The sequence below is a fragment of the Hipposideros armiger genome, unplaced genomic scaffold (assembly GCF_001890085.2).
Source record: "Hipposideros armiger isolate ML-2016 unplaced genomic scaffold, ASM189008v1 scaffold_335, whole genome shotgun sequence".
Taxonomy (NCBI): domain Eukaryota; kingdom Metazoa; phylum Chordata; class Mammalia; order Chiroptera; family Hipposideridae; genus Hipposideros; species Hipposideros armiger.
In genome coordinates this window covers 1087846-1102644 of record NW_017731685.1, presented here as the reverse complement: position 1 = coordinate 1102644, position 14799 = coordinate 1087846, and the positions used below count along the sequence as shown (strand labels likewise).

The following is a 14799-nucleotide window of genomic DNA, read 5'->3' as shown; positions in this document are numbered from 1 at the left end:
AAGCCCAAGTTGTACATACCTGGAATTTGTGCCTTTCACCTTCCTTGTGTATACCAAGGTAGCAGCGGCAGCAGCTGAATGGCAGGCATGTCACTGGGGAGAAGAGTACCTAGCAAACTTATCCTATTTACAGGAATCCAATTTCATATTTAAAATATACCATTTTAAAGTATGTATAGCTTTTAAATGTCAACATGACATTAAACATTTGATTCAGACAAGAATTTCTTCCAGCAAACACTATGTTTGTTTAAATAATATGTGCTCTGAATGTATTTACATATACACAGAAGAAACTTAGGTAAACCTCCGTTTCCTCATCTGGGCTCAGTTTCTTCAAGAGTTTAGCAAAAGGGTTGGGCCCAGTATTTCTCAGTGGAGGTTCTATTGGCCTTTTTTGAATGAGAAAACTCTTTGTGCAAGACTGCACATTTCAGGATATTTGTCATCTCCAGGCCCTGCCAGTAATACATACAGTAGGTCATAGGATAACATCATTTTGTTGTGTTGTTTCATTATCATGTTCATGAGATGCCGTAGGAACTGAACTCTCGTTTATGTCAATTAGCCTATGATAAAATCGGTTTCCTCATACATCGTTTCTCAGCAGTTCTAAGAACCTCTCAACGACGTTAAGTGAGGACTTTCTGTATCTCCCTGTTACTGTAGCAATCAGAATGCCCCCATAAAGTGATGAATAATAAATTTAGTGTCTTGATTGTGGCACTGGTTTCATGGGGGGTATACACATGAGAAGATTAACACACTGTATGCTTTATTGTATGTCAAGTATACCTCAATAAAACTGCTACATACTGCTTCCTCCCTACCCATCCATATTTCTGTATCTGCCTGGGGAGAGATGTGAGGGAACGTGGGCGGGACTGGCTTTTGTGGTAAGTAAGCTGCTGAAACATTCTGAAGCCTCTGTTGGATCTAAAATTCAGTGAGTCTATCTGGGTCATAGAAACTAATTGCTTGGGGTGCCGTGAGATATTTTTATTACTTCTGTTGTGAAGTTGCAGAATCTGTTTCCCTTAGCAACCAAATGTATTGTTATTTATTTATTTATTTAATTTATTTGAACGCGGCTCAAAGTTATTTTTAGATATTATGCATTTTGTTCTGCAGATGATTTCATTTTGTAGATGGAAAAAGCTCCAGACCTGCTCAAGATTTGAAGGGTGATCTCAAAGCCCTTTCAGCAATTTGGTTCCATGATCATCCAGAATCACAAACCATGACCATATCTTAACCTTTTGACCCCAAATTCTGCTCTGTGATCAGAAACTCAATGTTGTAGATACATTTTCATGTGTAAGTGGGGTTAGGGAGAAAGAGGATGTTTTATAACCTTTGTACCATGTTTAGTAGTTGCAACAGAGGTGGCAATTGGAGGCAAAGATTTAAGGACCACCTATGAACCAAGCATAGTTTTACTGATATGCTATTTATATGATATAATATTAAATTATTATTACCATTCATCTTTACAAAAAAAAGCATTTTACATATGAAGTAACTAAGGCCTTGTGATATTAAGTACTTTAATCCTTGGCTATACAACTAATAAATGGTACAGTCAGGATTTGAATTCAGGGGTGGCTAGCTCCAAAGGTTGGCTTTTTTTGAATCAGAAAAAGTATCCAGCTTTTACCTCAGAATTATGAACCTAAATCTGACTCTCTGGCTGCTTGACAGCCAGCTCTAATCCATCCCTCTGCTGCCCTCCAGGAGACACCATCACTGCCTTCCCTGGGATGGAAATTATGGCTTGAACACTGGCAGTAAAAGTTACATATTTCCATATTCAAGAATAACTGTCTAACTGAGGAATTTATAAAATTTTCCTGCATTGTAACCTCACTTGTAAAATGGAGTTGAGCTTGATGTGAGGATCATTGCAGAAAACAGACTGCCCTCAGGTTTGATGGGTGTGCTCTTCAGTATTTATTTGAATAGCTAGCGAGTACCCTACTTGCTGGAAACGGGTTCTTGGTGTTCGTTGCAGGAAAGAATTCAAGGATGCACTGAGTAAGCCAAGCAAGCAGTAGATTTATTTTAAAAGGATAGCACACTCTCAAGATAGCGGGAGTAGACAGTCTCAGAGAAGAGCAGCTGCCCCCAAGAGAAGTGGGGTTTAGGACTTTATTATGCTTAAAATGAAAAGAGTTGAATATTCAGGTCTTAAGGGTGGCTTTGTTGGTGTTCCTAGGTCCTTGCTGACCACTTCCCCCCCCCCCTCAGGAGGGCGCATTTTTGTCCTTATTTGGCTCTCTCAGAACAGCCATGGCAACACAGGGGGTGAAGATTTTTCTTGGTGGCCATGCTAATAGCATTATAATCTATTATAATCAGCTAAAGTTCACCCAAAGTGGAGAGATGGCATCCTGGACCCTCCCTCAGCTGCCGAAACCCAGTTCTGGCTGGATTGTAGAGGGCTTCTTTCCTGAGCTGCTGACCTTGCCTCCTCCTCCCTAATCTCCCCCCTCCCTTGCAGCCCTATTCTTCCTGCTTACAGTAACACCATCACTGTGGGAGAGAATTCCACAGAGCTCCTGTGAGGGTAAAATATTATTCTAAATGACAAGCAAACATGAATGTCAAAAGTTTATGTAAGCATTGCCACATATCAGTGTTAGATATTATGGTTTTGACATACTAGCCAACTACCTAATTTCAAGGAATGCTATCTATACCACAGGTCAGCACACTGTAGCCCCTGGCACAAACTTGGCTCCTTACATCTTTTTATCAATAAAGTTTAATTGGAACGCAGCCACGTTCATTTATATATTGTTTGTGGCTGCTTTTCCACTACAACAGCAGAGTTAAATAGTTGCATCAGAGACTCTAAAAAGATTGCCAACCCCTCCCTGATCTATACAGACTTCAGCACCAGGTTTTATGTATATGTGGATAGAACACAAAGCTGCCAGAATGTTCTTCTCCGGGTTGAGATATGTGGCTGTCACCGGGCAAGCCAATGATATGACGTCCCTTCAAGTCAAAACTCTTTAAATATTTGTTCAGCATATGTAGTGGGGGCGGGGAGAAACTGATTTCCTATGAATCAAAGTGATATACCTCTTCCTTTATTTGAAAATGGAAGATTTATTGCACATGCTGAATATTATATAACCTTTTACTTATTTGAAATTGCCTTCAAAACACAATTTCCAAGTATGGTAATAACGACTTGAGAGGCTTTAACATTTAGATAATCAATAATATCACATGTTCCCAGTAAATGACACCCCAGAATAAATTACATTGTTTTGGAATTGAAGCTATTTTCAGATACTGACTTTTAAAGCCTGGCTGTCAGCTGACTGGCCTCAAAAGATGGTGCAGCCTCCTTTTGCACAAAGCAGCTCAGCTGAGGGAGGTCAGCACCAGGAAGAAATATGTCTTCTGTTTTGCTTTGTGTTTCCATTCAAGAGCACTATCTAATTTGGCAAGAAAGAGGACCAATTTCTATGTCACTGGTTAGATAGAATCATATGTGGTAACTAAGAGATCTCTACATTCCCTGAATTGGCAGAGACGATTAATAATGCCTAAGCTGCTTCTGCAGACCCTGACTTGCAAAGGTCCAGATTGAAAACTGGGTGCCACCACCAGATTGTTACTGAAATACGGTGTTATTTGTCCAGCAGTCTTACCACTTAATTTTTCTTTGTCTCAATATCACCACCTGCACATTAAGACAAAGCACCCTTTATTTATCCTCCTCATGGGGGGCGTGATAAAACTTGCTGTGATGGTTAATTTTATGTGGTCACTTGACTGATTCAGAAATGGATGACCAGATAGCTGGTCAAATATTATTTCTGGGTGTGTCCGTGAGGGGGGTTCTAGAAGAAATTAATATTTGAATAAGTAGACTGAATAAAGAAAACCACCTCATCAATTCCAGTGGGCATTACACAATCTGTTGAAGGCCTGAACAGGACAAAAAGGTGGCTGAAGGGCTAGTTCACTCTCTGCTGAGCTGAGACACCATCTCCTTCTGCCCTCCGACATCAGCACTCCTGGTTCTTGGGCCTTGAGACTCAGACCAGGACTGACCATTGGCTCCTCTGGTTCACAGACCTTTGGGCTCGGACTAGAATTAACACCACTAGCTTTCCTGGGCCTCCAGCTTACAGATGGCAGATCGTGGAACTGCTCAGCCCCCATAATCCCATGAACCAATCCCTCACAGTAAATCTGTTACCTAGCATTAGCTGACCCAACCGTTTTGTCAAGAGGCCCCAAACTCACTATTGACAGTTGCTATCTGAAATCAAGGAAGTTCACCATATATGAAATGCTGCTTCTAAAATATCAAAGCTCTGGGTCTGAGCTCTAAAACTGGACCCCTTAAGGGTTCTGGAGATACGAAATCAGTTTCACTCCAGTGCTTAGCATCAAATCTCTCCACCAATGCCACCAAAAATAGGCTCTACAACCACAGACGCAAAGCTGAGGTATGCACAGGACATACAGATGAGAAGGCCTATGTGGCTCATCAAACCCAGCCCACCTGACCCTTCAGGGTGAGGAACTCATGGAGAAGCAATTTGGGTGTTTGGGCAGGTTGTACCCTGAAGCCTGTAACTAGATCCTGAAAAGGAAGAGAAACGGAGAAACAGTAAGGTGAGCCTGTCTGCTCTGGTTTCCCAGTCTTGCGTGCTCCTAACCAGGTTAGCCCATTACTTCTCCTTCCTGGCCTTGGATGTCTTTATCCGCTAAATGGGAAATGCCAGACAAACAGCTAATGCTTCCTCGGGCTTCAACAGTGTGTATCGTATTTCCCCATGTATAAGACGCACCCTTTTTGGAAAAATTTGGGGTCTAAAACCTGGGTGTGTCTTATGCAGTGGTTGCATGAGCGCAAAAACAAGCATGAAAAAAGCAGGAAATGCAAGTTAAAAAAAAATCTACATCCGCTGTATAAGGCGCACCCAGTTTTTAGACCCCAGATTTTTCGAAAAGGGGTGCGTCTTATACATGGGGAAATACGGTAATTCCAACATCTGATGCCATTAAGAAATGGGTATTTTGGGACTTAAGATGAGCATTGGCTTTAGCCTTTAAAATTGAACTCTAGTCAGAAGAGGTGAATATCAAAATACCAAAATTAGTCTGTTATCAAGAGTAACTGCTTCGGGCCGGCTGAGTGGCGCGATGGTTAAGAACTGGCTTGGGACGCCAGAGGGCCCTGGTTCAGATCCCACATATGAGGGCCAGTGACACTGCCCTTGTCTGTTCTCCTTCCCCCAATTCCCCAGCACTGTTCCCATCCCCCCAATTCCCCAATAAAAATCTTTAAAAAAAAAAAAAAGTAACTGCTTCTTCGTGAAATAAGAAATAAAAGGACAAGATAGAGGACAAATAATAAAAGAGAAAAGTACTGTTCTTTGTTCAGTTTCTTCCTCCTTTTATGGCGTTAACGTACCCTTTCTGTTATAACTTCATAGGGAGAGTACTGTGTGTTTGCTTAATTGTGTAGGTTCTTACTTGGTGAAATAAAATTGGAAATTACACCTTGGCCTCCAAATTTTTATTGTTGACGTTTTACCAGCCCCTTGGGATTCAGACATCTAGCACCACCGCTGAAAACCTTACAGCTGAAATTTCCAAAGCCTCAATTTTATGCCAAGACAGGAACGTGGGGGTCCTCCCCCTGCAAAAAAAATACATAGATGCATTGAAGAATCATACCATAAATCTTAAATTGTGAATAAGCCTGCTGTTCGCAACTTGGTTTTTACTGAGTAGGTCTAGGTGCTGGGCACAGGCTTCCAAGCCCAGGCTCAGGCAGGGAGAGCCTCCCGGAACTCCTGTGGGCTCTGTGACGGGCCAGCAGACTGAAGTGGATGGCAGTTGTGTTTAATTGCCTTAACTGACCATTTCATGTGTGTGCTGATGAGCCTCTGTGGGCCCAGCACCCACACCCAGTAGGTCTGCCAGTGCGTGATGTCAGAAAACTCAGGTTGGCGTCTGCTGGCTGATCCTCACAGGTCCTGCTGTTTGGTTCTGCTCCTGTGCACTGTAACTCCTGACAGACTCCAGCTGGGGCCAGCGGTCCCATGAAGTCACATTTCCTTGAGTAGAGCTTCTTCAAGTCATGCTGGTGTTTGTTCTTCAGCAGAACAGCTGAACATGCAGAAGCAAACCCTTCTGCAGAGCTGTTTGGGGGAGTGTGTATATCAGGCTATGGCTTTTAACCCTAACTTCTAAGAGTTTTTTGAAATGTTTTGCATGCTAATACATAGAAGGGTTAATCCTCCTGCTGTTTTTAAAAAGAATACTGTGAGAAGTGTCCCTTTCGCCCCTGTGCTTTTTTTACCCAGTGTCCAACCCGTGATCACTGTGACTAGGGGCATGTTTATCCTTCAAGGACTTTTTTATGCATATACATGCCAAAACTATTTTTTTTCTATTTGTATACAAATGGTGGCATGTCACACACAGTATCTGCATCATGCTTCTTTCATGTAATTTATCCTAGACATCTCACCATGTCAATACATGTTAAGCCCCCTTGTTCATTTTTAATAGCTGCATAGTATTCCAACATGTGGCTGAACCATAACTTGACCAGTCCTCTTCTGAGAGACATCCATTGCTTCCAGTCCTTCATCCTTACAAACAATGTTTTAATCAATAACCAGGTACACGTATGTCATTTTGTACACATGCTGCTTTATCTGTGGCATAAATTATAGGCATGCATTTGCTCAAAGAGTTATGTACACTTGTGACCATTTCCACTTTGACGGCTCTCTCTGTTGGTGAGATATTTGAAAAATTATTTTACTTACGCCTAGCTAAACATGTTTACCCAGTGTTCAAAATTCACGGTCAAAAAATGCATTTTTAAAATTGCTCCATACACAGCGCCCTGGATCTTTTACCTAAACCGTTACAACTATGGTTTCAGCAGGGAAGATAGATTGATTTCGTCAGGAAGGAGACACTGCGGAATGATGACGAATTTTCAGGCTGAAGACACGCTATGATTGGCAGGCAATGGCTGCTTGGAGTGGCCCTTGCTGAGTTAGCACCTGTTTTTACCTGATGGCTACTAGCCTTTGTGACATGAGCTTCAAGAGACCCACTATCGGGGTATTTTTCTAGAGGGGAAATGGGCCCGGGACTTGTAGAATTAGAATTTGAAGTCAAAATTGCCTTTGCTAATGTTCTCTCTCTTTATTTTTAACTATTTTAACTGCAGCGAAGGGAGCAATCTGACCCCAGCACATCACTACCCAGACTTCAGATTTAAGACATATGCTCCACTAGCATTCCGATATTTCAGAGAACTTTTTGGTATCAAGCCTGATGATTACTTGGTAAGAACCTATAATTTTCCTTCCTTTTCCAGCAGTGTGTGATGTAAACATTTGTCTCATAGCAACAGCGACAAGCGACTTGTGTCTCTTATATTATAAAGCTCTGGAGAATAGTAAAAGCTCCAAGTTTTATAATGATTATAAATTTAGCTTCAGGACATGTGATTTGACTGCAGTTTTTAACTGATAGCTACAAAATCTGCTATGGTAATTGATATTTAAATAACTGTGGTATTGGTTGCTACTTTGGATAATTATTCTAACAGATATATGATAATTAGTTCTAAATACTCTTGTGAATTTTGCTGATTGGATTCTTTTTGAAAGCCTTCCTATTTTAATTGCCTTATTTATACCGTTCATCTCAAACCTGCCTTAGTCCACAACCATTTTCACCTTGACCTACAATTGAATATCATTTTAAGGAAACTGAATAGCTTTGTTCTCAAAATTCTCTTTATACAGGCTCGTTTTAAACGTGCCTTTATTTGGTACAAGGGCGTGTTTTATCCTCAGGCTTGTCTTTTCTCCCTGTCTTCCTTCTAGCACACAGCAGGTACAAACACAACAGCCTTTGTGTAAGGTAGTCTGATGTGACCTCAGAGTTTTACCTTGTTCATGTCCAAGGAGCCAGGAACTTCCTTTCTATTTCAAGTGGAAAATGGTTTATTTCATAAATTGATCACTGTTAACACCCTGGGGCTTTTCAAAATTGGTTTTCAAGAAGCTGTAGGAAGGATGCCATCAAATATTTATTGTTCATCCTGTTCTGAATGATCTTGATAAGACTTGAGCTACATCCTGGAATAATGCTTTGCAAAGGAAGTATAGCAACATTTGTCACTTGTAACCGAGAGTATTTAAGATGCATCTTATATAAGTTGGATACGATGTAAATGATTAAATTCCAAGCTAATTCTGTTCTGTGCTGATGAAAACTCATTAATGACCCTCTTCTTTAGTTGGGCTCTAAGGGAATCATATGGCTTCTGCCCAATCAAATAATAATGGTTCCTCAAGACACATTAATAAGTCTTCATAGAGCAGTGAGAACTGAATAAAAAGTCATTGGGCATTCTGCTGCCCTTAAAAGTGTGTCCATGTAGCTTTCTGCCTCACCACACCCCTTTAATTGAGATGTTAGGTGCCTCTACCCAGCATCATTACCAACCCTGCCCTCCCAACCACTCAAGTACACAAACACACCCAGTTGGGGGTGTGTGTGTGTGTGTGTTAGAAGGTTGTTTTCTGGCCATTCTGTAATTACTAAGGGTAATTACATTCAGGAAACGTGTTTGGGGAACCCAGTGGGTTCTTGATATCATGTTATTGAAAACAAGATGACATCTTCTGCCACACATTAGAAATTAATGGACTCTACCTTCTGAATATATTTGAGCTTCTGCCAGCCAAGAAGATGCCATAGACTTGCATTTCATAACCCAGATTTGATCAGTATGATGAGATCGCTACCTGTTTACCCTTTACCCAATTAGCCCTCCTCTGGCCATTGACTTCCAGGCTGGGGAACCTATCTATTACTCGTTCTGGCTCAGAAAGTTGCTTTCTTTTGGGAAGGCCTTTTGCTGAACAATTTCTCACACAACTTACACAGTGTCCTAAGGAGTCTTTAAGCTGGAAAAGTTACTTTCATAATGTTAGAGTATTTACAAAGGGGCACAGGAGACTAAACTGATGGTTTCTGAGAGCAAAAGTTCTCCTTCATGTACCTGGCAAAAGGTAAATTAATCCATCATTGGGTGTTTTGAACACCTATTGCAACTAAAATACTTTGCCAATAATTATAGGGAGATTCAAAACATGACACTCTGAGAACTTAGAATCCAATTGCAATGGTGATTGCTTTATGTAGGAAAGCAACCCGTTCTCCCAGGCAGTAAATCAAAGGACTGAAATGACGCATTAAATGCTCCAAGATTTCAGAAAAGGGAGGGGTCTCTCTCTGACGGATCCATCATTAGGAAGGCTTCTTGTGGGCGTGGTATGGTTTACCTGTGATTTTAAAATTACAGGGGATTTGAGCAGGTGGAAAAGAAGGGAAAGGTATTGGAGGGGATCAGGGGGAGAAGATTAGGACTGTGATACCAGAGACATAAATGTATTAAATGTTTAGAAGGACTTTGAATTGGGCCATTACCGCAGGAGGGGATGGTTTTGATCAGGAATGCTAGAAAACTAGGGCCAGATAATTCAAATAAATAGTTTTTTTTAGTTATAGGAAATTAGTGAAATGTAAAGACTGACTAGATATTGGACAATGCTGAGGAATTATTTTTTGGTAGGATAATGGTATTGTGGTTCTGTCTTTTAAAAGAAGTCCTCGTCTTTTAGAGACATGTACTGAAATATCTATGGATGGAATGATTTCATGTCTCGCATTGGCTTCAAAAGAATGTGAGGGAAGCAGGCAGGGGCGTGAGTGGTTGGGAGTGTAGGGGAGACAAGATTGGCTGTAAGTTATAATCGTTGAAGCTGGAAGACCAAGACAATGGATGTTGATTATATAGTTCTCTTTACTTTTATATATGTTTGAAATGTTCCATAATAAAAAGTTAGGAGGGAAAAAAGATAGGACAAGGCAGGTAAGTATGTTTTTGTTTGATTTCATTTTTCCACTTCCCTTATACATGTACACAGAGTTCAATAGCTGGATCCATCTCTGGGACCTGCCAGAAACAGAGAAAGGGCAGTGGCCTTCTAACTAAACACGGCCTGGTCACCAGTGGCTATGGCTACGGCCACCCACCTGCCTTTCACTGGGGGCACCCACAGCCCAGGACTGAGGCAGCTCCTCCTATAGATCTGGGAGTTTCTAGATGCTCACTGCCAAACCACTCAATCTGGGGGCCCCACCAGAGATCTGTAAAGTGTGGAAGTTGAGGAAAGGGTCTTTCATGTGACACAGCATGCTTCAGAGAGTCAGGTATAAAACCCTCAGAGAATTTTTAGCCCAATCCTTCATTTTAAATGAGGAGCCTGAAGCTGGGGTCAATGAAGCGAGGTGCCCAAGGGTACCCACGTTGTGGGGACCAATCCCAGAAGACCAGAACAGGGGTCCCCTCCTTCTCCTCCTCTTGCTCTTTTCCCTTCTCCGTGGCCTCGGTACAGTGGTCACCCCCTAGCCTGTCAAACTGAGAACTGAGACTACCCCTTCTGAAGAATACAGCCAAAGGGGTCAAACACCCCTAACAAGGCACATTTTGGAAGAGCTAAGCCCAAACAAAGCACAGAGAACTGAAATACGACATCCCGTGAAAAACTAGGTGAAGCAAAAAAGGGTACGGTGCAAATCACAAAGTACATCCTGCCCTCTGTCAAATGGGGGCTGTTCGACCCCAAATTTGTGAAGATATACTGATCTAAATGGAGGGGGAGGGTAGCATTACATAGTGATTGATAACTCTTTAGCTAGGTTTGATACTGGGTCCCCATGATATGTGTGTATTTCTCCTTACTTTTCTGCTGTCGCACCTGGATTTCAGCTTGAATTATTCTTTTGACGTTCTCAGTGCCATTAAAATTCATCGTGTGCATGCTGATCTCAAGTGTCCTGTTGAAACGTGCGTAATTTGGATTGTGAAACAGCACAGTTGAAGGTGCTTCTGCACATCCCACACGGAAGTGGGAACGCTCCTCCTTTCTTACGTGTTCTTAAATAAACGCCTCCCAAGGGGAGGCCACGGGGCCGCAGAGCCTTTTTTCCCCCATCTCTGCTTGGGCAACAGGCCCTTGGTTCACTTCCTTCTCCACCAGGTGCCTGGGTATTCCAAAAACCAGGGTGAGTTATATGATGTGTTTTCAGGCTCACCAACACCAATAAGAAAGCGATCAGGGTGAATATTTAACACTGTCAAGGCGGAAGAAAAGGCAGGAAAAATTACCTCCCCCATACTGCGCAAGTTTACATTGTTAATTTGCCTTGGCAGGGCCCAGCTGGGTTGTGCTCTGTGTTCTTTTCAGTGGGTATAGCAGGGAGGCCCTGCAGGAAAGAGAAGCCAGAGAATTAATACATCGGAACAGCTGGCACAAATGAAAGTGCTTGGAAGGCACATAAATCCCAGGAGTGCACACGGGGTCTTGCTGATCAGGCCTAATTAAAATGTTCCCACCTCTCCTCGTTATTTGCTCTTAAAAGGCAATATTTCAGTGCAGGTTGCTTAGGATGGAACATGGTAGCCGAGTTGTAGGGTGAGAAACCATAGACTTGTGGATGACAAAGGTACTATTCCTCTTCAGTCACATGATGCCAGTTTATTGTTGCACACCAACGCTGTGCTGGTAGAGGACCCCCCCCCCAAAAAAAAAAAGGTTATTAAAGTGAGTCAATTTATTTTTTTCCCTTCACATTAATTTATAAATTACATAATAAAGGAGTAGTTGACAATTAAATAACCAATGAAATAGTCTCCAGATTATGTCACTGCTTATAGAAGAATTTGAGACTTTAATTGGGAGCAGATGTTTAGGTCTGAATCCACTTTTCTCTCAACAGCTCTTCCTGAATCACCCCTCATTTCTCTATCAACCACCTCTAATTTCTGCATTCTTTGTTGTTTTTGTACTTTCACAGCATTTACTCCTATCTGTAAGAAGGTTCTGAGCCAGGAATTCAAACGTCTTGGAACAAAGAATCAGAATTTCTAAAGAGAGTCCAGGGTCTACCTTCCCTCTTTATGAGAGGTTGGGGTCTGCACCTTTATTTTCCAGGATCTCAAGTTCATGATTATACAAAAGACCTACCTTTTTTCTTGCATCTCTAAGAATGTGTCAGTGTGTCTCTGGGCAGCCCTCTTGTCGTGGAAGTCAGGCTGAAGCCCTCAGGACACCCTAAAGCACTGCCAGCCCTTCCTCACCTGCTGGTGGGCTGTGTGTATTTCAGATTGTGTGCCTCTTCCCTGCGTAGGATCATGTAATAAAAAAAATAGCACCGGCAACAGTTAAGCGGTCATTCTTTGCCAGGGGTTTTGAAGGTGTCCCCTTTAAAACCTTTCAGCTGCTTTCATGGAGGTATTATTACCTTGGTTTTAGAGAGGAGATTCCTTTGACTCCAAGATGCCACGGTGCCTACTTAAGGCTACATAAGTAGCAACTGGCAGAGCCACATTTTACAAACATCAGTGGATTCTGAGTCCCATGCCCTTCCCACTGGTCACCCTGCCACATGGACACTGTGCCCACAGCAGGGAAAGTGCCCTCTGCTTCCTCTTGGCTTTTATGGCATCCTGTATGCAGTCAGATGGCCGCTTTTGTTTCCCCACCTTACCCTCCACTCGTCCTGCATTAGCCGAGGCCCTGATGCTGCTTCACAAGAGAGCATCACGAATCAAGGCAGGAGCAAAGAGGAGGTAGAAGGTGGACGCTGCGAGTGACGTTTAGGAAGGCAGCAAACACTGGCTCCTTTTCTTTTCGTGGAGAATTTTGTTTCCCTTTTCCACGGTGCTCCCAAAGCAAGATAATTTAAAAGGTAACATCTAGAAAACTGCCTTTGAATCATTTTTATCCCAGTTTCTCTCTCCCTTCTCTTCCCCTTTCCCCTCCCTCCTTCCCTCCCACCCCACCCCCTCAGATTTTTCTATGATGCAGACTTAGATATTCACAAGCCCGGATAGACATCTTTGGGGGCTGTTCAGTCCTGGGGTTTTTAGAGGCCTTCATCCTCAAGCTACGGTTCTTTAAATCCTTCTTTTGCCACTCACAAGGCTAGTCTGATCACACACATTGCCCTCCTGACCTCTTTCTCTGCTCCTAGTGTTTCTCTAGTCAATAATGTGGATTATTAGTTAATAAACACTAAGCTCAATTACCAAAAATTGACTTCTCTGCTAGTTTTGGCACTTTGGTTGAGATTTACAGCCCTTCACTAGTTGGTGGAATTCAATCATTTATTTGACAAAAACTTGCTGAATGCCTACTGTGTACAAGGCACGAGTCCTGAAATGTATAAGGTAATACTGTATCACAGTATAAGTTATTCATAGTTTCTACCCTCAGAGTTCTACAGTCATATAGAAGCTCAGAAAAAAGTAAATGGGCAATTAAGGTGTTTTATGGTATCTTCTGTGATGAGAACGTCCAGTGCCAGGAAGCAGATGACCTAGATGATCTAGATTCATGGAATCAGGAAGTGTTTTCTACAACAGTTGCTGTCTAGCAGACACTGAAAGCCAAAGTCACTGTAACAGCCTCCTTGCTGTGCTCCGTGTCTTCCTTTCGTCCACTTTTAGTGGGTTCTCAGCACAGCAGACAGAGTGGTGCTCTGCTCCTGACCCTCCAATGGCTTTCAGCTCCCTTAGAGAAAAGGCCATCGTCCTTACAGTGGCGTGTGGCACCCTATGTGGTCTGGCCAACTCGACCCTTCTGCCTTCATCCTTTTAGCTCTCTTCTCTGCTTACCTGCTCCAGCCACTGGCCTCCTCGCTGAGCCTTGAACCCGCAAGGCTCAAGACCTTTGCATTTGTCCTTCCGTCTCCTGAAATGGCCTTGCCCCAGATATCCACAGGTGTCGGCTCAAATGCCACCTTCCCGATGAAGCTTCCAGTGACCACGCTATTTAAAATTTATTGCAACCCAGTCCTCACTCATTGCTGGTATTCTCTGTCCCCCTTTTCATGCTTCATTTTCCTTGATAGTACTTACCACACTCTGATGTATAATTTATTTACTTGTTTGTTTATTGTCTGTTTCCTTCTACTATATAGGATATAAGTTTCATGAGTGCCTGGGACATTACAGATGCTCAATAAATATTTTAAATGCTGAATGAGTTCATGAATGAGTAGTAGTCAACCAGGTAAAGGTGGTATGGAGGTTTCCAGTAGAGGAAAATGGAAAAGCCCAGTATTCAAGAGTGTGTGGCACATTTGAGAAAATGGTCTAGTCTAGCTCTAGTCTCTCTGAGACTAGAGCTAGAATTTAAGGAGGGAAGTGATGAGAGAGTGGCTAGAGGTCAGGGCTGGGCCATTCATGGCTTTAAAAACTCTGTTGAGAAACTTTTGATAGAAACTATTGTCTTCTATCAAGACAGTGTAAACTATTGCAAGATGTGAAGGCATGGAAGGACATGATCAGATTTGTATTTTAGAAAGATCCATGATTTTCTGATGGAGAATGCACTGGAGGGGTGGAGACTGGATAGTTGAGATGCGTTGGAGCTTACCATAGTAATCAAGGCATGAAATGATGAAACCATTGAACTTAGGGTATTGGCAAAAGAGATGGCATGAAGAGGGTAGGTATAGTCAATAGTCTGGATATGGAAGGTGAATAAATGTGAGGCATTAAGGATGATGCCCAAGTTTCTGGTTTGGGGAGCAAAGTGAATAATGTTTTCATTCTCTGATAGGGAAAAGAGGGAGCAGATAGAGGATCCTTTTGCAGGGAGGGGTACAGCCAGAGATGATCTAGAGTCACTATGTATGGTTGTTCAGGGTGTGCAC

General features: G+C 42.4%; 1 protein-coding gene across 6 annotated transcripts in view; it reads left to right on the top strand.

Annotated features, from left to right (window-relative positions):
* Window positions 1-14799, top strand: part of PIP5K1B (phosphatidylinositol-4-phosphate 5-kinase type 1 beta) — a 408785-nt gene that overhangs the window by 230593 nt on the left and 163393 nt on the right. For all 6 annotated transcript variants that reach the window (XM_019661095.1, XM_019661094.1, XM_019661090.1 and 3 more), the window contains exon 5: window positions 7226-7343. In XM_019661095.1, coding sequence (XP_019516640.1) covers window positions 7226-7343 — 118 coding nt within the window. The remainder of the gene's footprint in view (window positions 1-7225; window positions 7344-14799) is intronic.